At 39.7% G+C, this 25,221-nt stretch overlaps 1 protein-coding gene across 1 annotated transcript in view; it reads left to right on the top strand.

Moving 5' to 3' along the window:
* Positions 1 to 21,688, top strand: part of TBC1D9 (TBC1 domain family member 9) — a 53,513-nt gene extending 31,825 nt beyond the window's left edge. Inside the window, exons 9-21 of the mRNA XM_032685897.1 lie at positions 276 to 426; positions 1,985 to 2,199; positions 3,979 to 4,096; positions 5,022 to 5,307; positions 5,988 to 6,117; positions 9,651 to 9,749; positions 9,871 to 9,939; positions 11,308 to 11,548; positions 15,895 to 15,960; positions 17,220 to 17,306; positions 18,204 to 18,278; positions 18,417 to 18,517; positions 19,465 to 21,688. Of these exons, the coding sequence (XP_032541788.1) occupies positions 276 to 426; positions 1,985 to 2,199; positions 3,979 to 4,096; positions 5,022 to 5,307; positions 5,988 to 6,117; positions 9,651 to 9,749; positions 9,871 to 9,939; positions 11,308 to 11,548; positions 15,895 to 15,960; positions 17,220 to 17,306; positions 18,204 to 18,278; positions 18,417 to 18,517; positions 19,465 to 20,178 (2,352 nt within the window). The 3' untranslated portion in view covers positions 20,179 to 21,688. The remainder of the gene's footprint in view (positions 1 to 275; positions 427 to 1,984; positions 2,200 to 3,978; positions 4,097 to 5,021; positions 5,308 to 5,987; positions 6,118 to 9,650; positions 9,750 to 9,870; positions 9,940 to 11,307; positions 11,549 to 15,894; positions 15,961 to 17,219; positions 17,307 to 18,203; positions 18,279 to 18,416; positions 18,518 to 19,464) is intronic.
* The last annotated feature ends 3,533 nt before the right edge of the window (positions 21,689 to 25,221 follow it).

Below are 25,221 nucleotides of genomic sequence, written 5' to 3'. Positions count from 1 at the left end.
TAACAGAAGCCATCCCTGTAGCCTACCCCCCCTGCTACCAAAACCCAGCCACAGAAACCCACTACAAACTGCTTCAATAATATTCTCTTAACAGCAAGGTCTACTGGGATAGAAACTAGGAAGCCCACTAAGAAGAAAATTGGACTGCAGCCAAGTTACTTCTTGCTTACTTGGAAAGTTAGGACATTGTAGGCTTTTTAGCACTCAAGATTTCAATGGGGCAGAATGTTGGAAAGAGAAGCTGCATCTTTATGCCTGCCTTCCTTTGCTTTTAGGCTAAAGAGTTCCTGAAGGAACAGGCCTGGAAGATTCACTTTGCTGAATATGGCCAAGGAGTCTGTATGTATCGTACAGAGAAAACCAGAGACCTTGTGCTGAAGGGCATTCCAGAAAGCATGAGAGGGGAACTTTGGCTACTCTTTTCAGGTAGGTATTCATTTGAATGTGACTGTGGGGTATAAGCAGAAGCATGAAGGAGAAAAAAAGATTTCAAAGATGATTAAAGGTGCAGATAATAAGTGTCTGAAAATATATGGAGTCAGTAAGGTTGTGATTGTTAGCAGGCACCAGACAGGTTTAGACAAGAGTTCTGTTTGGACTAGTAAGTACCCTTTCTTCAAACAGGCTCACAAATTTAGGGAAGAGTATAAAAAAGCAGAATGCACACTCTGTTACCAGAAGCCAGCAGTCTAGGGGCCTCCTGGATGTTCAACATCTACCAGCAAGCCTCATTCCTATTTACTTAGTAATTTCTGAATCCAGTTAAGCTTTTGGCCTTCACAGTGAGTTGTTGCAAGGGAATTCCAAAGTTCACCCATGTTGCATGGAACCACTAACTTTTTTTGTTAATAATGCAAAAAAAATTACTTTATCATTTTATTAGATGTTCCCATTATATGAAAAATGGTAAGAAAATACTTCTGTCCATCTTCTGTGCCATGAAGGATTCTCTAGATCTGTATCCCCTTAGGCCTTTTTTTCAAAGTTGAAGAATTTTATTAATTTTTTTAATTTTATTAATTAGTTATGTGGAAATCAATCCAACCTCAGGCTTTCTTCATAACCCTTCACTTACTGTATACCTTCTCTAGCTCTAGCCCACCCCAAAATAGTTACCACAGCTACACACACCATTTAGGATATGAGCTCACCAGAGACTTTATATGATGCTTTCTGGTTTGTTTTCTATTTCTTCCCTAATAATGCTTAATCATGTACATCTCTGTGCTGCTGGGCATTATCAAATGATTTCAGAAAATATACACAGGAATGCACAGCTCCGTTTTGTGTCTGATTAGCAGCTAGTTTGGACCAGTTTTCATGGTGTACGTATAACTAATATTTTCCATTTGTGCTACTGATGTTTGATTTTCGTTTCCAGAGAAGTTTCAAAGTCAGTAATGGAATCTCATAGCAACTCTGTGAGCCTGTGGTGGTGTCCCTAAGACAGGCTGTGTCCTGCCCAAGGTGACAGAGTCATTTTCAGAAGCAGGAATAGAGCTCACGAGTTCCTGTCTCTTGCTTTTGGCTGATGTATCATACTTTCTGCAAGCAAACATTAATCTACTTGCCCTCCTCAGGGCAAGTAACTTTCTCAGAGAGGCATGTTTTGGGTTATTTAGGATAGCCAAACCCGCAGCCATCTGCAGAGGGAGCTCATGATACCATGTGACTGCATAGATGGTTTATTCTTCATGCCTCATTTTTTGTTCTGGCTGAGAGACAGGCTTTATCTTCTTCCTTTTTTTTTAACCTCATTATAAAAGTGCCACTAGAAGAGAAGACAAGATGGGCATAATCACATAAGCACACCCTTTTTATTTTTTTTAATCACCTTTACCAAAATAACATTTCATATTTGCTTTTGAGATGCTTGGTGATATTCAAGATGAGAGGAAAGGGCAGCAGATCATCAAGTTGGAATACTGTACCTGCCAACTCTTCCTTTGTTCTTCTGGTTTTAATACTGTTCTCCCACTCTCAGGAGCCATTAATGAAATGGCCACTCATCCAGGCTATTATGAGGACCTAGTGGAGAAATCGATGGGAAAATATAACCTTGCTACAGAAGAGATAGAGAGGGATCTGCACCGCTCCCTCCCGGAACACCCAGCATTCCAGAACGAGATGGGTATTGCTGCTCTAAGGAGAGTCCTGACAGCTTATGCTTTTAGAAACCCAAACATAGGATATTGTCAGGTAATTGAAACACCCTGCACTCCTTCAGTTTCTGGAATTCCACTTCCATCCTTATACTCCTGTTCCTTCAGCTGTGCACATGGGTGTTCAGCTGTGTGAAGTGCACTGGCACATGGATAATGCTTGTGAGCTGACACCTCAGCACTGCAGAATGGCAGCAATGCTGAGCTCAGAGGGATTTGACACAGGGAGCTACTCTGACAGCAGTATTAGCAGCACACGTTGAGAGATGTGAAGTTTTCTGTGTGTTCTGCCCATAAATCTAGAAACTGGACAGAGCCATCCTGAAGTGCATCTACAGAAAATGACAAACGGACCATGAAGAAAGATTCTTTTTAACAAAAAAAACCCTCAAGACTTAAATATTTATCTAATTATTCAATGTATTAGTTGTAATAACTCTCCACTTGTCAAAAAATAAAGCACCCTAGAAGGTATCTCATCACTGTGAGCCACAACCATGTATCCATGGAGTTAATGCTGGTTAATGCTGGTTTTGGTGTTCTTATGCCTGTGATTCAGGTCACTTTAGCTTCTGGTCCTAAATCATTCTTTCTTGCTATATAAATCTGGCTTATCACCTGGGCCTCTTTTTTTCCTTCCTACATATTTTTGCAAAAAGGAAACTTAAATTCATGAGTATTAAGAAGCCTAATTAATGTTTGACTGTTAAGACTCCTAGATACGAGTAAGTGCAAGCAGTTCTAACAGATAGCATCATAAATTATTTAATAACAAATATAATACTAAGTAATAGCTACAACAACATTTGCAAAGGTTGTTTAACAGGGGAACAGTAGAAAGACACTTCAACTCTGGTTCCTAAAGCTGTCACAGTAATTAATAGCCTTGAGATTTGGTCCATGGCATTCAGAACGCTACAGTGAGAATTCAGGCACTGAAGTATTTCATACATGGTAGACAAGATAAAAGGAATAACACAGACTTTGACAGAGCTGTAACATAGTTTGGAGCTTCAGCTGAGGCCTTAGTTGTGGTTTCAGACAGGTAATGATCAAGCTGGAGTCTTAAAATGCTACAGGATTTGAAATGATTAGCTAATTCCTTAGGAGACAAACTGAGAAGAAAATAGTACTGAAATACTTCATTTCTTCAGACTAACAGCAGTCTAGTCAAAGGCTGTAAGCAAACAATTTGAGGTCATTGTACAGTGCTGTGGTATTTGAAATAGAGTCAAACAGACCGTAGAAAACTGTCATGTCCACAGTCGAATATGGAGAGTGAGCAATAGCAAGGCACTTGTGTTTCCCTGTGCTCTGGTTGTTTGTGAATGACACCCTTACAGGCATTTGTCTGAGCTCACAGGTGCTCTGTCTTGACCTTTCCATGGGAGCAGAAAGCACAGGCATCCTCTGCAAGGAGTGCTGGAGCAGTGGCCATCATTAGTGCTGTAAGAGGTATTTTGGCTGCACCAGACTCAGATTCCACGAGAGCACTTAGGGGAGAGTATCAGTATCAGTGTAATGGGATGTTTGCAGATCTGAGTTGGCCCTTGATTAGGAAAAGAAATCTTGATTTATTCTTTTTCTAAAAAAAAAAAAAAAAAGAGAAAAGAAAACAACTAACAATTTTCTATGATTTTTTTGAGGCTTTCTTAAGTCTTCCTTTGAGCACTGGGAAAACACTCTCTTGCTGTTTTTACAGGGAAATACTTGAACAGTTTGGGGTCTGCAGGGGGAGATGTAGCTTATTTCCTAACCACTTACCTTCCCAGGTACCGTGCTAGGTATTGAATAATTATATTTCTCTTTCTTTTAGGCTATGAATATTGTCACTTCAGTGCTCCTCCTTTATGCAAAAGAGGAGGAAGCTTTCTGGCTGCTAGTGGCTCTGTGTGAACGGATGCTGCCTGACTACTACAACACAAGGGTTGTTGGTATGTCATGGGGATGTTTTCTAAAAAGACAGTACAAAAAAAATAACCAAAATAATTGGTGGTATTTGTACTGAAACAAATGTGTGTGTAGATGTATGTGTGGCATAGATACAACTGTGAATGCCAGTGACGAGCCAGCTTGCTCAGGAGCATAGAAGCAATTCTGTAAACACATACTGTGATAGTTAATAGTTTTTTCACTTAGGATTGGACAGCATTCTGAGGTGGGCTTAAACAAAGTAAATTGAAAAGAGATGGGAGGCTAAAATTCGAATTTTAGATGATCCGGTTATCTGATTAAGGTAAGGTAGAAACAGGAGCTTTAGCAGTTTGCAGTAGAAGTCTTTGTGCCTGTTTACCTCCTGTTGTCAGATGAGTGTATGTGGAAGTGGCTCTTCAATTTATCATGGAAACTCTTTTTACTGTAGCTCACATGAGATACTCATTCAGCCCTAGAAATGATTTTTCCTGGTCTGCATAAGACACTGATGCTATGGCATAAAAATGTGTAACATGGGGTTCTCTTGAAATAATTCCAAACTTTCCCAGTCACCCTGGCCTCGTTCAACAGGTGATGCTGAGGCCTAATGCCAATTAATAATGGTACCATTATTAATGGTACCATTTAAATTGTGTAGGTGCTAGGCCAAACTGACCCTTTGTTAGCTATTGTGAAGTATATAATTAAAGCAGAATAAAGCATATTACAGTTCAATTTGTCTGTACAGCTCAGTAGTGTAATGGAATCTATTATTTGTCTGAAAGTGAGAAAATGTGTATAAGCATCATGTAGAATATTTTTAGGCTTTGTACTTATATATATATAGAGAGAGAGAACATATGTATATATTTTTTTCTCCCCTAAATGTCAATGTGTCAGTTGCTCCCAAATTAATGGGTGTTCAACTTTATTTATTTTCTACAGGAGCATTGGTGGATCAGGGTGTCTTTGAAGAGTTGGCTCGTGACTACATTCCACAGCTTTATGACTGCATGCAGGACCTGGGTGTAATCTCCACCATTTCCCTGTCCTGGTTCCTCACTCTTTTCCTCAGTGTAATGCCATTTGAAAGTGCAGTGGTGGTTGTGGATTGTTTCTTCTGTGAAGGAATAAAGGTGATATTTCAATTAGCACTTGCTGTCCTCGAAGCCAATGTAGACAAGCTGCTTAACTGTAAAGATGATGGAGAAGCCATGACAGTCTTGGGAAGGTATTTATTACAGAAAATAAAGTATCTTAATTTTATTTTTCTTTTTGCTTACTTTTCTGATTTGTCTTCTATGTTGAAATACTGAATTTAAACCAGTACGATATATGTAAACCTTTTACGTTCTTGTAGTCCCCTCTCACCCCTGTAAGGTAGTATTTATGTTATCTTAGAATAATGTTAAGTGACCAACAAGATATAAATTCTTCAAGACAATCAAATGAACTTCCCAAACCTGGTTATAGAAACCTAATTTGTTTTGTTACTTCATCTTTTGCCTGCTGCCTTTTAAATACTACTAAGATAAAGCCTCGATGTCAAGGGAAATGTTTTGGGAACGGGCTAAATACAACTCAGAAGAATTAAGTAGGATCTTGAATCAATAGATTTCAGTGAAACAGGAGGCTGGTAAATAGAGGGGCTTGAGTCATTTAATACAAACTAATATCGCTGAGTGCAACCTCGATTTCCTCATGTTTGTTAGTGGGCTTAGTTTTCAAGATGCTGCTGAAACTTTGGAATTTTTATTCATGATAAGTTTCATTAGCCTTACTCTTATTAGAGAGCAGCTTGGTAATTTTTACATTTAATAATCTATATGTAACCCTTTTTCTGTTAACCCTCAGAAAGGAAGATAAAAATGTATCTTGGGCTTCTCATTTCTTTTTTTTCCTTCCCACCAGATACTTGGACAGTGTAACTAATAAGGACAGCACTCTTCCACCCATTCCTCATCTTCACTCACTGCTCAGTGATGATGTAGAGCCTTATCCTGAGGTGGATATCTTCAGACTGATCAGGTCTTCCTATGAGGTAGGATAAGATTCCTTAACAGGAACTTGCCAACACACACAACTTCTGCTTCACAGAGGAATTTGTTGCTCTATAGTTTGGCTTTGCTGGAAACTGAAAGAAAATAAAAGAAAATAAAAGAAATACAGACTCATCTCAGAAGGCTGAAGTGAGCCAAGGTAGAGGGGTTAGACTTTCTTTTTCTTTTAACCAAAACTTTTAATTGGAGACGTTTTCTATAGAAGCCTGAGGACTCAAAGGAGAACATCCCACAAGCAAAAAGTGATTTACAAACTAAAGGCTGAACTTGTAATTTGAAAAAGGTTAATTCTTATCTCAGTTTTTTCATGCTTTTCCAAACTGAAATATTAGAAATATTAGTGAAATCTGTATGATTTCAGAGGATCTTTCTATTACCAGTGGAGTCTTGTTTCTTTTACCTTTTTTGTTTGTGTTTCCCCTCAGCAAGTGCTGATTATGACCCTGTGCCACTATATTTTCTACTATCACCAGAGCTAAAAAAGTATCCAATGAAAGGATTTGGTAATAACTAATATCTATAAAGCATAGGACAAAACCTGCAAAAACAATTATAATCTGAAAACTGGTTTTATTGTCCTTAAATTTTGAAAATAAGCCATCAGTTAAAAGCCTCCCATGTACACTGACATATCCATTTTTTATAAAAATTAAGGAGCAACTTTAAAGATTTATTCTCTCCTTAATTTCCTTTTTTCTTTCCATTGACATGCAGCATAAACAAGCACTTGAACAAGCATTCAAGAAGTCGGTTCATACTTAGAAATAGGACAACTTTTTCAAAGACACTTCCTATGTTCCTAAAACCCCCTTGCTTGATAGCTATTTAGTAAGGAAGTAGGTGGTCCTTAGAATATTCTGTTCTGGAGGGCAAAATGTATCACCCAAAGTTGTTCACCCAATGTTAGAATGGGGAGAAGGGCATTTATGTGAAATTCTGTTTCCTCTGTATTTTTCTGTTTTCCTTGCCATGAAGACTGCTTGCATTGGCTTAACTGCTTTTAGATTAATAACCTGACTCTGTGCAGAGCCAGTCTGTCTTTTTGGGGCTTCTGCAGCACAGAACCTTGTAGCTCCTTCCAGGTAACCCTCTGTGCTCCAGTATAACTAGGCAAAACAAGTAGCATGGGGAGTGAAGAACTGTGAGGAAAGCAGGAGTTGGTTGCAAAGAGGGAATTAGTTTCAGGAGAGTCACTGTTGTTAATTTATTTCATTATTAAAAAACCCCAACAATTCATTAGGATATTATTAAGATAAAAAAGCTCGAAGGCGTCTGTTACATCTGTAATGTTTCTCCATTAGTTATGTGCAGTCAGGGCTGGGAATTCACTGTTAGCTTTCTTACAGCCACAAAGAGGGAAATACCAAGTAAGTGAGCATATTTTGGTTATTTTTTAGAATTTATACTGTTAAAGATGCTTACTGGGTAACCATCTTAATCCATCTTCATCTTCTAGACGTTTATTGTTTACAAAAAGTAGGAAGACCTGCAGCTGAAGAAAATGTTTTTTCTTGGAGACATTTGCCCTCCCTCAAACATACACCCCCCCACCCCCAAGGAAAGGGGAAAACCTTGCAGGCTGTCCTGTGATATATGTCATGGGAACCTGATGAGCCTGATAACTTGATAGCACTGGCAAAAGCACAATGTTTGGATTGTTTTATGATGAGCTGCTTTCCATCGTGTTCTGACCCTGTCCAGCTCTTAGGTAATCATGTCAGATACGCATATTAGAAGTCTCCAGTGAAAGCTAAAGTGGTCTAGATGAATTCTTTGATAATTAACCAATGGTATTGAGGAGACTTTCCACTTTCATAGGAAAAACATTCTTGAAATAAGAGAATATACATAACAAGTGCATTTTACACTGCCAGTACTTTTTTTTATATTTACTGAGAATACATTTTACTAAGAAATCTCTCTATCTTTTCATTCAATATTGCGTTTAATTCAGAAGCCATAGACCCTAGTGTCATAATGTTCATAATAGAATTGACTGAAATAAGGTATAATCACTGCAGTTTTAAAAGCCTGTGCACAGTTCACTAGCTGCCAATGGAGCGTAGACTCCTATTCAGAGCTGTGACGTGCTTAACTCATTTGATTTGTGTGTTAGTTTGGAAAAGAAAATAGGCCTTAAACACTTAAGCTATGTCTATAGTAGTCTTTGGATCTTGGCCATTTTAACCAAACAGCTGACACTCAAAGGTCTGTGCTGTTGAAAGGTTTGATACAGTTTTGACTTAAAACAGGTGACACACTTCCAACAATTCCTTATACAATTTGAAAGTTAAAATGGGCAAGGCACCATTCCCAGAAGGTAATTGCACGCAACCTTCCTTTTCTGTATGTAGGCTGCATGAGTCTTAGTTTTATGGATGTGGACAGACCTTCTCATTTGGCCTACAGAACAGAGAATAAAAATAAACTCTGATTGCTGGAATAGATCTGGTCTCAGACCCAAAATACCTGTCTTTTCAAGGTTTTTTGATGTCTGTGATGCTTGATATTCATGAATGTTTATCTAGATTCCGTTTTTGTCAAAAGACTTCTTTATTTGCAGAATACTCAAGGTAAATTAAGCATCTTTTTATTCCCAAGGCACATGATAAAGATTAACATCTTTATAGATAAATGCAGCTTTGGCATTAATTTGAGCATACAAGAAGGTGACAGCAAATTATAACCTGCTTGTGTAGATGCACTTGCACTGGAAATATAAATCCATCTTGTTTGAAAGTTTCTTGCCACCCCTTTATAGTTTTACATGTGGTGTACTTGATGTCTGGCATTATTGTTCCTGCTGATCATCTGTGCCTTTCTAAGTATGTTACAAGTGATTTTTGAGTGGCAAGAAACTTCTGCTTATAATACTTCTACAAAAATGAATCTTAAGGATTCTCTGCTTATGAAAATATGGAATGTTATTCCTAATAGGTTTTCCCCTAGGATGCTTCTGTATTGTATTCAGGAGCTCCCTGACACTGTTATGTGCATTGTAAAAGAAACTTCTGAAAATAAGACTTGGGTACTTAAAAGAATCTTTTCCTGATGGAAGTTGCATTCTTGATACTTGGTTTCAGATCCTGAGGATGTAAGGACTGCTATACTGTCTCAGCCAGTAGAGATCAAGTTAGTTGAAATATCCTCTCTTCTATCATGATTATGAGACATTCCAGGACATGCTGAAATAAAACCCTGCAGGTGGAGCAATGAAACAATCTATTCATAGAGTTTTGCCAGGCAACAAGTTTCTAACTACTGAGATTACAGTTTGAAATGTGAGAATTTGAAATTTAATAAAGGCCTTTTCAAATGAAAATAAGTTATTGGGAAAAATAAAGTCTTCATAAAGTCTTCATAACTTTGTACTGTGTTAAAAAAAATGCCTTAACAGCAGTTCCATTTGTGGTATATCACATAATTGAATTAATTTCTGAAATACATTAAAGGCAAACTAAATATTCTGAATATTAATACACAGACTATCCTGTACTACTTTTTCTCTTTTAAGAAATTTGGAAGTATCCGAGCGGATTTAATTGAACAGATGAGATTCAAACAAAGACTAAAAGTCATCCAAACCCTTGAAGATACTACAAAGCGCAACGTGGTAAGTACTGAAATAATCTTCTTGGCAAATATTAAGGCCAGTTCAGTTTCTGAAATTCAGATTAGTTTTTCAATGAAACATGGATTTCAAGTCCATAACTGTTAATGTTATGTTTCAAAAGGTACGAACTATTGTGACAGAGACTTCTTTTACTATCGATGAACTGGAGGAACTATATGCTCTTTTCAAGGTAAAGCTAAGTGAAGATAAGATCATATACCTTCAGGAAATGTGAACATTTATTTTTGTTGTGGGACAGTGTCTTTTCTAAAGACCAGGTCAAGTCTGTGAGTTACTATTGGGGTATCTTGATACAAACGTGAATTAACTGCTATATTATTGATTTTAAAAAAACAAGCAAGCAAAAACATGCAACAAAAAACCAACAACAACAATAAAAAAAGCTGTTTTTAAAACATCAGGAGATTAATAATTCACTATGGAAAAGTGATATGAATGAATAATTTGTCCATGGAAAAAAATGCCTGTACTGATAAAAACAAAAAGGGAATAGATAGAGTCTTTAGAAACCTAACATACGTCTCTCTCTACCTGACCTAAGTTTTGGAATTTAGCAGAGAAATACCTTTGTTCTATTGTCTCAGACAGCTAATACTTTCGTAGTCACAGTAGCTGATTTTTGCCATTGTCAATGCTTTAATATGTTACATGGGAATTCAGTGTTACAAAGTGATGTGTCCTTGTAAGTTGATTGAACAGCAATGCTGTCAGATCCGAACATTTAAAGGTGAGAAGTTAAATGCTTTAACTTCACCTTCATGCACAGTGTCTTAAGATGCTTTCTTCCTCTGTTTTGTTATAACAGAGATTTTATATATATATATATACCATGAAGAATTTATTTCCTTTTACTTTCCCGTCTGTAAGTGACAAATCTTGCAGTTGTCCAAATCTTTCAATACCTTCTTTCAATCTTCCATGAAATCAGTGAGACCGAGTCAGACAGTCTTGGTTGATCACTGAGCAGTGCTTGGATCTTTTTCTCTAAGCTTCTGAATTGTTTTTAAATAGGTGCTGCCAAAATGAGAACCTTCAATGAGTTCAGTAGAATAGTACATTATTCAGTATTTTTGAGAATCAGCAGTTCAACAAAAAATATTTCAAATAAACAGCTATTTTCATATGATTAGAGATTAAATAAAGATTTCATAGGACTCCCCTTTCTGACTTGACTGTGTAATGAGAGTGAACAGGGCGACTAAGCACAACAAGCCTGTGTATATATGGAAGTCACAGCTGCTTGCTGCTCTGCTCAAAATGAGAATTTCATGTTTCACCTGCTTAGGAGGCAGAATAAGTTTTGATTTACCTTCTTTTTTCTTTTTTTTTTTTTTTTTAATAGAGGGATGTCTTTTTATTCTGGTTGGAGGAGAAACCTCTTCCAGAAGTGAAAGGGCTAGGAAAATTGAAATACATCTGTTGTCTTGCACTGTGTTAAGAATGTGTGTGTACAAGTTCAGGATGTTTTTTTATCACTGATAATGGTGAATTGTTCACAGAGGTGCTGACAATCTCATGATATTTACCTGCTTTTCAGGCAGAACATTTAACCAGCTGCTACTGGGGAGGAAACAGCAATGCCACTGACCGGCACGATCCCAGCCTGCCTTACCTGGAGCAGTACCGCATTGACTTCGAGCAGTTCAAGGGCATGTTCGCCCTCCTCTTTCCCTGGGCATGTGGAACTCACTCGGATATCCTGGCTGCCCGCTTGTTCAGGCTGCTGGATGAAAATGGAGACTTGCTCATCAACTTCCGGGAATTCGTCTCTGGGCTAAGTAAGGAGGGTTCGCGGCACCTCCAAAATAATGTGACCAAAGTGGTTTGTTCTGAAGGGGATCCCGTCCTTCAGAAACACAGATCTTATATTAGCTATCAGATAATGAGTTTAACATATGCTAATTTGCATAAGTTACTTTTCTGTTGAGTTCATGTTATCATGCCTGTGACAGTGGTTCCCACCGGGGTTTAGGCTGGTCTCAGTAGCTGCATCTACATTAGCCAGCGGTGTATCACACTGGGAGAAGGATGACACCTGAACTGCACATCCATTAGGATCTGAAGATTTCCCTCACTGCTAACTCTCAGTGCAAAAATGGACCACAATTTGTGTGCTTAATGGTGTTATTACTCCTAGTCAGAGTATTTCCTTTGGAAAAGCCTTTTGTATGTTCTTGTGTAGTGTTCCTTTCTCAGTGACACTGCATTTCGTTGTATATTCTTTAAGCTTTCCCTGAAAGACAGGAATTTTTACTGTTTGTTAGGGCTTCTGGAAAGGGGAGAGAGGCAGCATTTGTTCCCTTAATTGTTCATGGAGAAGATTCTTGAGAAATTTGTGTGCATATGAAAGGGGCAGGGAAAGGATAAAGATGCTAGTTTTGCCCCTGAATAAAAGTCCTTCTCTTCAGAAATATACTGATGTGGCACGTAGGCGTGTTCCTGCGTGAGGGGAAGATAACGCACCCCACGGTATTTGCAGTGGGAGGTACTACCTGTATTCCTTCTGAAATCAGCAGGCAAGGCTGCAGACTGAGAGCAGGGTGGAAGTCACCTGGAAAGGAGAAAGTGGAGGTGCGGGTCAGAGAAGGAGGCTGAGTGTTGGTAGTGAAGGTTATAGCCCATGCAGGTCTTGAAGAAGCCAGATTTCAGGACGTGAAAGTCAATATCATCACACAGGGAATGTGCAAGCCCCAGGAATAACGTGAGGAAGCAAAGATGAGGCAGGAGCTGGCCACTCTTTTTTTTAAACATAGCAGGAATTGTTTCCTGTAAGTGATCAACATCTCACCATCTATCATGTATTTCATGGCAACCTGACATTTCCTTCAGCTTTACATTTTGATCCTTTTTGAGAGAGAAAAGGTTTCCCAATCTGGCTTTTAGCAACTCTTTGTAAGACTATGCTTAAATGTTAGGGCTCCAAATACAGCCTTGCATTAAAACCTCTGTACAGCGATGGTAACACCTGCTCTCTTGCAGGTGCAAAATAGCTATGTGACAGTAAAGCTGGTTGCACACCTCCCCTTCACACCACCCAAAAACCCCAGTGATGCAGCAATTTGTATTTGAGGGACTGTCTACCAGGTAACACTCAATGACCTTTTGATGACCCATGAATTAACTATTCCTGCTGTTAACAGAGTGCTGTTAATATCTATAAACCAGTTTTTGACTGAGACAGCATTTTTTGGAACCAATAATGAGTAATAAGAACAGCGGCCAATATTGACCACTGTGAACAGAAATTAATATAAAGTGGACAAATGTGGCTATAAGCCAACATGACTGAATTAAAATCTTGAATGAGTGAAATAATCAAAACTGCTCATTCTGCAAACCCACATTTTTTCAGAAACTAAGCCCAGTGTGGTGTAGCTTGAAAACTTTTCTAAAAAAAGCCAACCCTGCTGACCCCTTTTGTTTAAGAAGCACATGAACGGTAGAAAGGGCAACACAGTCAACAGAAACAACACTGGATCTCTTTGAGCATATTTCACCATGGCCTGGGACTTTTAATAATTCCACAAACATCAGCTGCTTGTCTGCCTCACCAACCCAATATGCTTTGGCTAGGAAAGTATCTTATATGACAAGTATGTTTTGTTGGAGCAAGGTGCATCTGCTCAGCAGATGCCTGTGTTATCTTTCCTTGTGGCTGTCCTGGCAAGCATGGGCAGAGGATGGCCATTCTGGAGGTGATCTGTGGGCACTGCCCTCTTGCTTCTTACTGAGTCCAAACAGCAGAATTGAACTCTGGCCCTGATTACTCAAGTCTGTCTTTCCTAAAGGAAGTGTCCTTATCCAAGTACTTTCTTGTATGGCCCATTTTGGAGGCTGCTTGTTGTCGTCTGAAGCAGCCATGGCACCAGAAGCATTTTTGTTTCACACCTCTCTCTTTCAGTAGTGTTATTACATGTAACCATAAGGATTTGTTCCCTCAAAACCTCTCATTGATGCCACTGACTTCTAGGAGCTCCATGAAGAGGAGGTATCAAAGGGTGGTGCTGTGATCTCATGGCCCTTTCTTCTGTGTCAGCCTGAAATCCTTGGGATATGAGAGTGCTGTAACTGCAACTGGGAATCTCTATTTCCTTTTCACTGTCCCTGCAGCAAATAGCTCAAAAACTTCCTACTTCAGGTGCCTCTAAGGCCTCAGCTGAGCAAAGATGGAACAACCTGGCATATTCTCTTCTGTACATTTACTCTGTGTTGTGTTACTGCAAGTTCAACTAAAGGAGTGATCTTGATTAGTTTGCCTAAGGAGTTGTGCTGCTCAGAAGGGGTTGTCAGCCTTGGTTATGAGCTGTTATTCACCTGCAGCCCTGTACCACACTGAATTAGAGCACGACAGTTGTTGACTCTGCTTCCTAGTAAGCTGGAGAGATTTCTACACAGACTCAAAGTGGTCTCCTGTCTCCCATCATGTTTTTGCAATACTCCCTTTTCAGAACGTGCAGCTCTCCCGCTTCTCCAGTGGCTGCTGCTGACTGCAGCACTCATCACAGCATCCTGCAAAAGTCAGCACCATGAAAACCGTGTCTTGCAAGGAGTACCTGATTGTATTTTTCTTTTTGAACACTTTTTCTTCAACCACAGATTGTGGAAGCACCTCCAGAAAGCAAGAGTGTTAACCTCACCACTTCTCCAATGCTTTTGGGGAGCTGAATGCTGTACAAACACTCTGCACCCCTCCACCTGTGGTCAAGGGAGGGGCAACTGCAGCCACCACTTTTGTGTTTTTATGTTGTCCTCTGCTGGACCTGCTCCAGGAGCTCCATGTCTCTCGTGTACGGAGGAGCCCACAACTGGACACAGCACTCCAGGTGTGGCCTCAGTAGGACTGAGTGGAGGGGCAGGATCACTTCCCTCGACCTGCTGGCAATGCTCTCCATAATTTTGAGGGGGAAAGAAAGGGCCTGACATTAGGAAGCACGCACAGATTCATCTCGGAAAAGCAGTAGCAACTGAGCTTTTTCAGTTCTCATCTGGGGACAGAGAGAGGAACAAGCAGCCTACATGTGTCACCCTGTGCCCTGGTGACTGCTTCCCTAGCTGTTGCTGGAGGATGCAGAACTGCAGGCAGTTCCATGCTTTGGTTATTTCAGGTTGCCTTTAGCAGTGGGGCACTCACGTGGTACCTGGAGCCATAAGCTAAGGCATGGTTTTGATACAAGGGAAAGCATTATCTGCACGGCGTGGTGCACCAGAGAGGAACATAACAAGGTTTTGTGCTTAAAACACCAAGCTGAAAGCAAAATGGCTCATGTAGATGTGCTCAATCCTTTGGCCTAATATCAGTATTTATTGTAGCATTCAGCTTTACAAGAGACTGTGATTGCTAGGATTTGCCAAACCACACATTGTAGTCTGCACATAGCAGAGGCAAGTTGACATGGTCATCTATAAAGCAAAATAAATCTCTGCATAACCTAATTATTGAAGGTTAATTCATTTGTTTATGAATAGCGTGTCACAACAAGTGAGATTTATTAAGAAGGCTGATTATCAGTTATTTCATTACTTTAAAATTAACTACTATCTGTTTAATTAATTGGAAGGAGGGACTACAATAGACAGCTTGGATTTCATACAGCTAATTGTAGTGTTAACCAGAAAGGAATAGGGATAAATCACTGGAAAGTGTTGCCTGAACATCAGTTTAGCCCATGGCTAAGCTGTGATAGATGCTGTTTACTTGAATTTCTCTCTTTTTTTCAGTAAATATCTTATTGCTCTGAGTCTTGTGATGTTTTTATTCGATCCTCAGATTAGAAAGTTTGAAGTCCACACAAAAAGGTCTTGTTAACTTTCAGCTGGAGGCCTTTCTGGGGTGGTATTGCCATGATCATAGCTTATTTTTGAGCACTATAAAATAGGCATTTAATGAAGGACCCAAGGTTGAAATACAAAATTTAGGGTAAATTGGTCTGTGTTCTCTTGCTGTTTCTACTGCACACTGTATAATCTTACATATCAAGTGACTGCCTTATGATTTTGGGCTGTAAAGGGACTACAGTGCTTCCCAGAGTAAATGTAGCAGCTTCTAAACCAAAATATTGCAGCAATAATAAATAAAATGGCATTGAATGCTGAGTATTAATGTACTGTATGTAATGCTGTTTAGGTGCAGCATGCCATGGAGATCTTACAGAGAAGCTGAAGCTACTGTATAAAATGCATGTTTTGCCTGGTAAGTAAATGATGTTAAAATAGCTGTTGTCTTGTTGAGAACAGGAATTTGGAGCAGAGTTGTTTATGACTAGCTTTCCCAATTAAAAATTAATTTGTTGGAACTATTGTAGCTGTTTATGCAGCAGTAAAATAAAGAGCTTTTACCATAACCAGACAGAGATTTGAAAAGCCTGAAAGCACCCACACAGCCCTCTATTGCTCCAGCCACACACAGGCCATTTATATGTGTCTTCTGCCTGTTGATCTGGGGCTGGTGATATCCCCCATGCATAAATACAGTGTTCTTCAACCTTTGTTACCATAATAATGCACTTTATTTAATATCAGAGCTAGTTTGAAATGTTCCTGCGTGCCCTGGTTCCTCGTTTCTGTCCCCAGGCTTTGTTCTTGGTTTCCCCTCTGGGCTGACACAACTGTTTGCAGAGGGAAGCTCCAGATGGTGTCATAGATGTGTTTTCCAGGGAGCTGTACAAACTTGGGCTCAGCTAAGTGAGAGAGGCAGATTAGGGTGGAGAGGGGACGAAAACATCTCAAACCAATTTTGCCTCTGAAGAAAATGATATCCTGGAACCGTATCCTCTCTGTCTTGTCACAAAAGTGCCGTAAAGAACCTATTGCTGTCATCACTGAACCTGCAATTTTAAGTATGTTGCAACTGCTTGGGTGGTTTAAGTCTTGTGTCCATTTACATGCTCTGGTAAAGATGTCTAAAGGCTTTAGGAGGACATTCCCCTTCATGTGCTTTGAGCATGAGTCCCTGATTGCTCCCAGCTGGCTTTGCTTGGAGGTAGGCTTGAGTGATTCATTAATTAAACAGGGGAAAAAAAGCTTTAAATACTTTAAAAAAATATTGAACTATAGCAGATTTCTTTTTAAAAATGCAGTTTCTGGTATTTGGGGACTGGTAAGCTCATAACAAATCATGACAGGCTGTTTCCAGCTGGGAAGGAGTTTTTACCCTGCTTAGGACACGCTGAGCTACTCAGAAGAAAGTAATGGAAGTAGACATGGGAAGATGGGTAAACCAACCTCTGAGGGCAGGCAGCTCCTTTTTAGACAGTAGTGGATATTGGGGAGAAGACAGTTCAGGTCCAGCTGTTCATTTCCTGAGAGCTGAAAAGGGTTGATTCCTGGTCCTTCACATCCTCACACTTTTACTTCTAGAAACTGACATTCTCAATGTATCAATGGAAATATCTTTTTGTTTTTAATTAAAGGGCGGAATTGTTAATGAAATATATTTACTATATTCCTTAGATCCGTCCCCTGAGCAAGAAGAGCCAGACTCTGCTTTTGAAGCCACTCAGTACTTTTTTGAAGACATCACACCAGAGTGTACGCACGGTAGGCATCTTTTGTCTCGGGCATGAAAAGATGGGGTAATGCATTTCAAACAACATATGCTACTTTTTAATTGGGTTAAACTTTGCAAGTGAAGTGTTCCCTGTAAGAGGAAGTATGAAGTATTTGTATGTATTTTATATCCTTAGAGGTGCAGGCATGTTTACACCACAAGCCACCCTGAATTGTGCATTGCAGAAGTACTTGCAGAATAATGTCATCAAGTGTGTTGTAATAGATGTAGTTTTGTGATACATCCAGCATATATGTCTTGATGGAGAATAAGAATAGATATATTGGCTTTCACAATATGTTTGGATCAGAACTTAAAATATTCTGTGAAACTGAGACCAAAAGATACATCAAAATGTAGTTCAGCAGTTTGAAATCTTTTCGTGCCCTGATGAGAGGCAGCGTCTCGTCGCTGCTGCCTTAAATGGCATTATCTGTCTTGAGATATTTGATGTGAAGTTTCTCTCTGATTCAAGGAAAATATTCTTCAGGTTACAAGGGGGAGGAAGGTTGTTTGAAAATATAGGTAGGAGTTTAATAGACTGGAAATGGCAATTTTAAGTCCTGAGAGAAAAGAGAAGGTGCATTAATATAATCACCAAACATACATCATGCTAGAAGTTGTCTGTGTTGTGGTAACACAGGTTAATCATTGTACTACACAAACAAAATTTAAGATGGTTCAAGGCTTATTAGTGATATTATAAATTAAATGAAATATGTCAGCAGGTTTAAGAATGAGCAAAAATCATGATTTATTCCTATCATTTTTACTCTGCATTTTCTGCAGTGTAAACATTTTCTTATTTTGCACTGTACACATGAAAACTATGTATTGTGTCTAAAACCACACTGATCTCTCTCTCCCCCTGCCCCTCCACTTCCTAGTTGTTGGCCTAGACAGCAGGAACAAACAAGGAGTAGATGATGGGTTTGTTACAGTGAGTCTGAAAACAGACAAAGGTATGCATGGTGTCTCCATGTGAGTTACATCTTTCGTTTCTTGTAAAGATGCTCCTTTTGAACATGGAAAAAAAAGTATTAATTTAAGGTTTCTTCATGGACTTTTTCCTGCATATATGGGTAATTTGTTGCCAATAGGCAAGAAGAGCTCACAAGAGAATCGAAATTATCTGAGAATGTGGAGCCAAGAGAATAAATCCAAAGCCAAAACCGCAAAGGATTTGCCCAAGCTGAATCAGGTACTTCTGTTGACAGTTACTTATTTTTCATTAGCGTTAAACTTTCTTCACATATGTGTAAATATTCAATTAACACTGAACAAAGGTTTTATTTTGAGGCAGATACTTTTTTACCACAGAACAGCAGTCAGCTGATTACAGAAGTTAGTTATTTTCAAAATATTGTAACTGGCATTCAGCTCCCAAAACATCCCAAAAATTAGACACGCGCATATAGGAATGATAACATTAATTTGATCTCTAGACAAAGGGTGATGTGACATTGAATATTGCCAGCTAGCTAATAATGTCTGATACGCATAAACTGAAAGAAGCATTTTATGTTTTGTGATTTATACTGCTAGTTTCATTCCCCTCAGATTCACAGCTGCTAAGGAGGAGGAGACCCATTGGGATAGCTGTTCCCTCCAGAGCATGTAGGGAAGGTTTATTCCCTGTAGAACAATGATTCTTACTTAAGGTAGCCCTGAGCAAATCTCCTTCCTGTTTAATTCATGAGTTTTGAATTTCTAGTCTTGCATCCAACTAAGTTACCCCTGTCAGTTAAAGAGTGCTGCAGGTCTTGTTTAATTTTTCATTACTTCTCATTAGTTTTAGCAGACCCCTAGTTGTACTTAGCATCATTCCTACAAGAAAATCCACCGAAGTGAACGCTAAGTGTCTCACTGCTTACCCTCTGTTGCCCCCCTGTGGCTGCAGAGAATTATATTTGTCATATGATGGATGAAACATCCAGTGGTTTATTCTAAATAGCTTTGAGACAGGCAACACATCTGACTGCCCAGTCACAGAAAATGCTTTCTAGACTTCACCCAGGTTATTCCCAATTTTAGTTTAATCACACAAACTGTTGTCATGCCCCAATTCCAGACTTTTAAAACTGATTTAGTAGACGTCAGCCTGATTTGTTTCCTGCTCTCATTAATGTTTCCTCCCTCCGTGTTCAGGGGCAGTTCATTGAGCTGTGCAAGACGATGTACAACATGTTCAGCGAGGACCCCAACGAGCAGGACCTGTACCACGCCACCGCTGCTGTGACCAGCTTGCTTTTGGAGATCGGTGAAGTGGGCAAGCTCTTCAGCGTGCAGCCCGCCAACGAGGCAGACAGCAGCAGCAACAGCTGCAGCAAAGCTCTCCAGAGCCAGCTGTTTCAGAAGAAAGAGCATCAGCAGTACCCCCTGGAGCAGCACAAGCCGCTCCAAAGCAGCGAGGAGGAGGCCCGTTGCCCCGACAGCGCCCTGGGCATGCAGATGGAAGACATTAAGCTGGACGACTCCTCTCCCAGGGACAACGGGGCCTGTTCCTCCATGCTCATTTCCGATGACGACACGAAAGACGACAGTTCCATGTCCTCCTACTCGGTGCTGAGCGCGGGCTCGCACGAGGAGGAGAAGCTGCACTGCGAGGACATCGGTGAGGACACCGTCCTGGTGCGGAGCAACCACAGCGCCGCTCTCCGCAGGAGCACGAGCATCGACAGGGACTGGGCCATCACCTTTGAGCAATTTTTAGCCTCCCTTTTGACTGAGCCAGCGCTGGTGAGGTACTTTGACAAGCCCGTGTCCATGATGGCTAGGATTACCAATGCTAAAAACGTAAGGATGAGGGGTAGACCCATAACCTCGGCCAGTGACTATGAAATCTCTACTATGTCGGGATAAAAGGCAGTCGGGGTTTTTATTTTCTTTTTTTTTTTTTCTTACTCTGTATTTATTAGTACCTGGCATAGGCCCTGGTATTTTCAGAACATGATTGTTTTCACTAATGTGAAAATGTTGGGGTGCAGACTTAACTATCTTGAAGTATAATCACTCTTTCTGTGGGAAATGTTACACAAATGCAAATTTTATTCAAAATACAGAAAAAAAAAATAACGGTTGTCAGTGAAGTGTGTGTATTATTAATCTTGCTGTCAATATATAATGGTAAAGATAAGTTCTGAATTTCTAAATGTAACCTTAATGCCAATATTTATGTGCATTTTTAAAATAGGCATATATAGAGATCTGGTTCTTGGGGAAAAAAAAATCAACCTAAAATTTAAAGGGATGCTGTCAACCTGAAAAGGACCTCAGGTGAAATTAAGTTCCAGGCAACATTCCTGAAGGATAATTTTATTTCCTATAATTTTTTTCAAAGAGGTTTCTAATGTATGCTTCAATTTTATTTTTTTGAATATATGAAAGACCACTTCAGTGACACCTGCCTGGCTCCTAACTTCCTCTGCCTGAGACTGGTATGCTCAAGTAAAAGTGAGAAGTCCATCCCAAACCTAGCTGGCACATCAGGCAAATGTGGATAAATGTGATGGTTTCTGCTCTGATGGAAGGCAGAGCCCTTTTGCCTTTCCCTGGGTTCAGCTTGGTAGAGAGAGCCCTTTCCCAGCTGCAGCCACCAAAGAAAGATTTCCAGCATGACCCTGCCCAGAGCTGTGTTCCTAACTAGTGGATTTGGAAGCTTTGCTGATGTGCTCCAAAGACAGTATATGCAGGTCCCAGAACAGATTGGTCGAGTCTCTTTTTAAAATTTGAAATCTGTTTTTAAAAGTTTAAAAAAAAAACCATATATATATCTACTTCTAAGGCTGATCTACAGCAAATATAGCTTAGCTCTTAAAACTAACCATTACCACCAACCCATTATATCCTTGTTAGATTAAGAAAATGAAAGCCTGTATTGCATAAGTCTTTATTTACTACAGTGTAAAGTAGCAGTAATGAAAAAAAAAACTGCAAGATAATGTAACTGAATGTTTAAGTCTTACTGAGAACACTGTCACTTTATATAAAATTAATAGTATCCTGTATTGACTTACTGAATAATATGTTCAAGTGAAAACTGGAGCACCTGCACTTTGAATCCTTGCTTTTTTTATACAGAAATTCAGGATTTTTTTTTAAATTTTGTTAGCTGTTTTTTAATTGATATTTGTTGGGTTCAGGATCATGCCTACATGCCTAATCTTTATTTGCTGTTTTGAGAATATTTTCTGTAGAATACTGTTGATTTTTTTATACTCCTGTATAATATTGCATCCATGTAACTTGCAGATTTTTTTAGCACAAGCTATGTTTAATTCCTTTGTTTTAAAAAGAATGCTTTTAAACTGTCAGATGAAGTGGTTTTTAACCACAAATAGGTAATGTGAACAAATAAAGTACACTCTGCACATATTTGATTTTTAACTATTAAAAGTCATGCTAGAGGGAAAAGCAGGTGGTTGTGGTTTATTACACAGACAAATTCAAATATGTATACATGTAACAGTATGAAAAAGCACTATGGTCTGTGTACGAGACTATGTGGATTAGTTTACATGTGTATCAAATAATGATATTCATTCAAATAATGACATTAATTTGAAGCCATAATTACCATTTTGAAGACTATGGCTTTGTTTTAACTTAAGATGCAGAGGCCAGAGTGGGGTGCTTTATTGTAATGCCTGGCAGCTGAATAAGCTATAATGGAAGTCTTCAGCACTAAGAGTTAACATCCTTAAGTGGACTACTGACCTTTTAAGGTTTGCAGATCCCCGAAGTATTTCTCTTTTAGGTGTCTGTGATGGTAAAGCAAATTTAAGCCTACCAGCAAACTTCCACACACCCCTAGAGACACACAGACTAGAGCTCAAAAACCTTTCTTTATCTCAGAAATCCTTGTCAGCTTTGTTCCACACCCCACCCACAGGGGAGGGGATGCAAAGTACCATGAGAATTATTTTGCTGTTATGACTCCTGTTAACAAGAAGAGACATCCACAAGTGGATGCCTGGTGTAACAAGAGCCATTTTACAGGGCATCTTCTTTCTGTTTTGCTCTAGTAGCCTAGATCATGTCAGCAAAGCTCCTAAGTGTGAGCCAGGTCATCTTTAAGACTGGCTTTGCTGTAGGTAGCAGCCAGGTGAGCTGATTTTCTCCAGGTTTTTTTGGATGAGGCTTTTCTCACCTGATCAGAACCACAGCAAACAGCCACCTGGGAGATGCCTACTTGATGAGATCATCTGCTGTGACCTGTTCTTAAGTAGCTGCCTGGGAGCTGGTGAATGGAAAGCTACAGAGGAGTTCAACTGACCAGCATACAGTGATGTGAAACTTGTGAGAAAATGTGAGTATTTTGAAAGTCTAATCTGTATGTGCAGGTGACCTACACAGAAAGTGAGTATGTTTTTTTACAAGTACCTATGCCTTGTGCTTTCTGTGCTTGGAGATACAGTCTCTTTAACCTGTGAACTGTAGAGTTCAGTTGGGGCTGCTATTTTATAGAGCTTTCTGTATTAAAAAAAAAACCAAAAAAAACAAAACCAAATGAAACCAGCCAGTCAAACAGACAAAACCATAAGGAAATATTCTTGAATTTTCTTCCAATCTGTCTTTCAGCTTAGGCAGATGCTGATAACACATGGAAGTTCTGTGGCACTTATTTCCTTCATTGTAACATCTTACAGCTCTTGAATTCCAGGTATTAGAGCTGAGGGTTGTATTTGAGACTTGTAAAGGTTTGTTTCTACACAAGTTGTGTTATGCAGACAGGAAGCTCGTTATGTGATGTATTAAACTTGGCGAAAAATTAACATCAAATCTGTTGTAAAGAGAAAAACACTTTATGAGTTCTTATACAGTGATGCTGGAGCTTCTTTTATAATAGATGTCGGGTGTTGTGTCATAAATTTAGATGGCAGAGGCTGGTGTGGTATATATGGTGTGACATGTAAGGAACTGTGGCAGAGAAGGGAATAGCCTTAAAGCAGTTGGACAAGCAAAGAGACAGTGCTTTTGCATGGAAGGTTTTGCAGCCAGGTCTGGTTCTTCTGCTGGATACTCTGCAAGCCTCTGGATGCCTCCTGTCAGAGGGCCTTTGCTACTAATCTGTAATCTTGTAGCATCATATTGAAACTGTGGTAATTTGGTGTCAACAGTAGGTGCAATACAGTAACCAACAAGAAACTGTTGGGAAGAGTTTCAATTCCATCAGAATGCACAGAGCAACAAAATGAAGCCGGTGGATAAGCACTGTAAATCTACAACCTGCCTAAATGGAGAGCAGTAGTTTAGAGAGGAGGCACCTGTGGCTGTCCCAATGTATTACAGGTAGGGAGCAAGGCTCACCAAGTCCCTGCCAGTTTGGGTTGTACATGCCTTGGTGAGTTCCAGTGCTGTTACTCTGCAAACTTGTGGCATCCCTGTGAGTGAGAACCATGATGCCTAGTCTATTCCAGTTACTGGTAATTCAGTAATAACAAGGTATGCTGGTAGAAGATGCCTTTTGTCAGAAATTAACAGTAAAAGCTGGTTGATGCTGTTATATCCACTTTTGTAAGAAACATGGACTAGTTGGGCTTACAGTAAAACATCTGGAAAATGAGAAAATACTGAGGAATTGTGTATGAGTTAGTGGGTTAGCTCAGCCTATGGCAGAGCATGCTGTAGTATCCTGGCCTTTTGCTTAGCTAGAGTATGAGGTTCCAGTGTCTGGGGTCTTCCTTTGAATCCTGATGTCGACACCTGGTGCTGTGGGAGAAGCCTGGTCCTTGTGACTAGAGCTCACCAGTTTAGGTACATGCAGACATACTATAGTGAGAATGAAAGTGAAGCAGTTTTACTGAGCCTTATTGTCTGCTTGGAATAAAACATTCCTTCTATTCTGCTATTTCTGTTTCTTTCCACTAGAAGATAGTCTTTAGTCAAGTGTTACGTGGTTCAAGTGGCAATTGAGACTTCTAATGTTGTGGTTTAACCCCAGCCACCAAGCCCCATGCAGCCACTTGCTCAGTCCCCCACCAGTGGGATGGAGGAGAGAATCAGAAGGGTAAAAGCCAGAAAGCTCATAGGTTGAGATAAAGACAGTTTAATAGGGAAAGCAAAAGCCCTACACAGAAGCAAAGCAAAACAAGGAGTTAATTCACTGCTTCTCGTGGGCAGGCAGGTGTTCAGCCATCTCCAGGAGAGCAGGACCCCATCAACCATAGTGGTTACTTAGGAAGATAAACACACTAACTCCAAAGGTCCCTCCCTTCCTTATACCCTCTACTTTATATACTGAGTATGATGCCATATGATCTGGAATATCCCTTTGGTCAGTTGGGGTTACCTGTCCCAGCTGTGTCTCCTCCCAACCATCCCTCCACCCCCAGCTTCCTCACCACTGTGTCAGTGTGAAAAGCAGAAAAGGCCTTGGCTCTGTGTGAGCTCTGCTCAGCAACAACAGAAACATCTCTGTATTATCAACCCTGTGCTCAGCACAAATCCGAAACACAGCTCCATACCAGCCACTGTGAAGAAAATTAACTCTACCTCAGAAGCAGAAAAAAAGGCTGCCTGAGAGATACAAATGAACTGAAAAAAAAACCAAGTAAATTATTTAACTTAGCTTGTATGGGGATGAAGGCATGCCAGCACACACAGAGGTTTAAAAAAAAAGAACATCAACCTATGAGGGTTTTGAGGGTTTCTCCTTCTTTCTCCAGAAATGTTCTCTAGAGTTGTTCTCCAGCTTGCAAATTTTGTTCTTGGAGTTTTGCTCCCCTGAACAAAACCACATTTCAAGTTGCCTCTGAGAGTTAACTTTCAGGTCCTTCAAACAAAATTGCTCCTGTGAGGTCTTTTGGGTTTTGTGTGTGTGTGGGTTTGGTTTCCAGTTTTCTTTTAAAGCCTAAAACAGAGCTTTTGAAGTAAGGATTTAAAAAGGAACTGAAAAAAAGCAGT

This window comes from Chiroxiphia lanceolata, chromosome 4, assembly GCF_009829145.1.
Source record: "Chiroxiphia lanceolata isolate bChiLan1 chromosome 4, bChiLan1.pri, whole genome shotgun sequence".
NCBI lineage: Eukaryota > Metazoa > Chordata > Aves > Passeriformes > Pipridae > Chiroxiphia > Chiroxiphia lanceolata.
The sequence above is the reverse complement of the archived record's forward strand: the minus strand, read 5'-3'. Positions and strand labels throughout refer to the sequence as shown.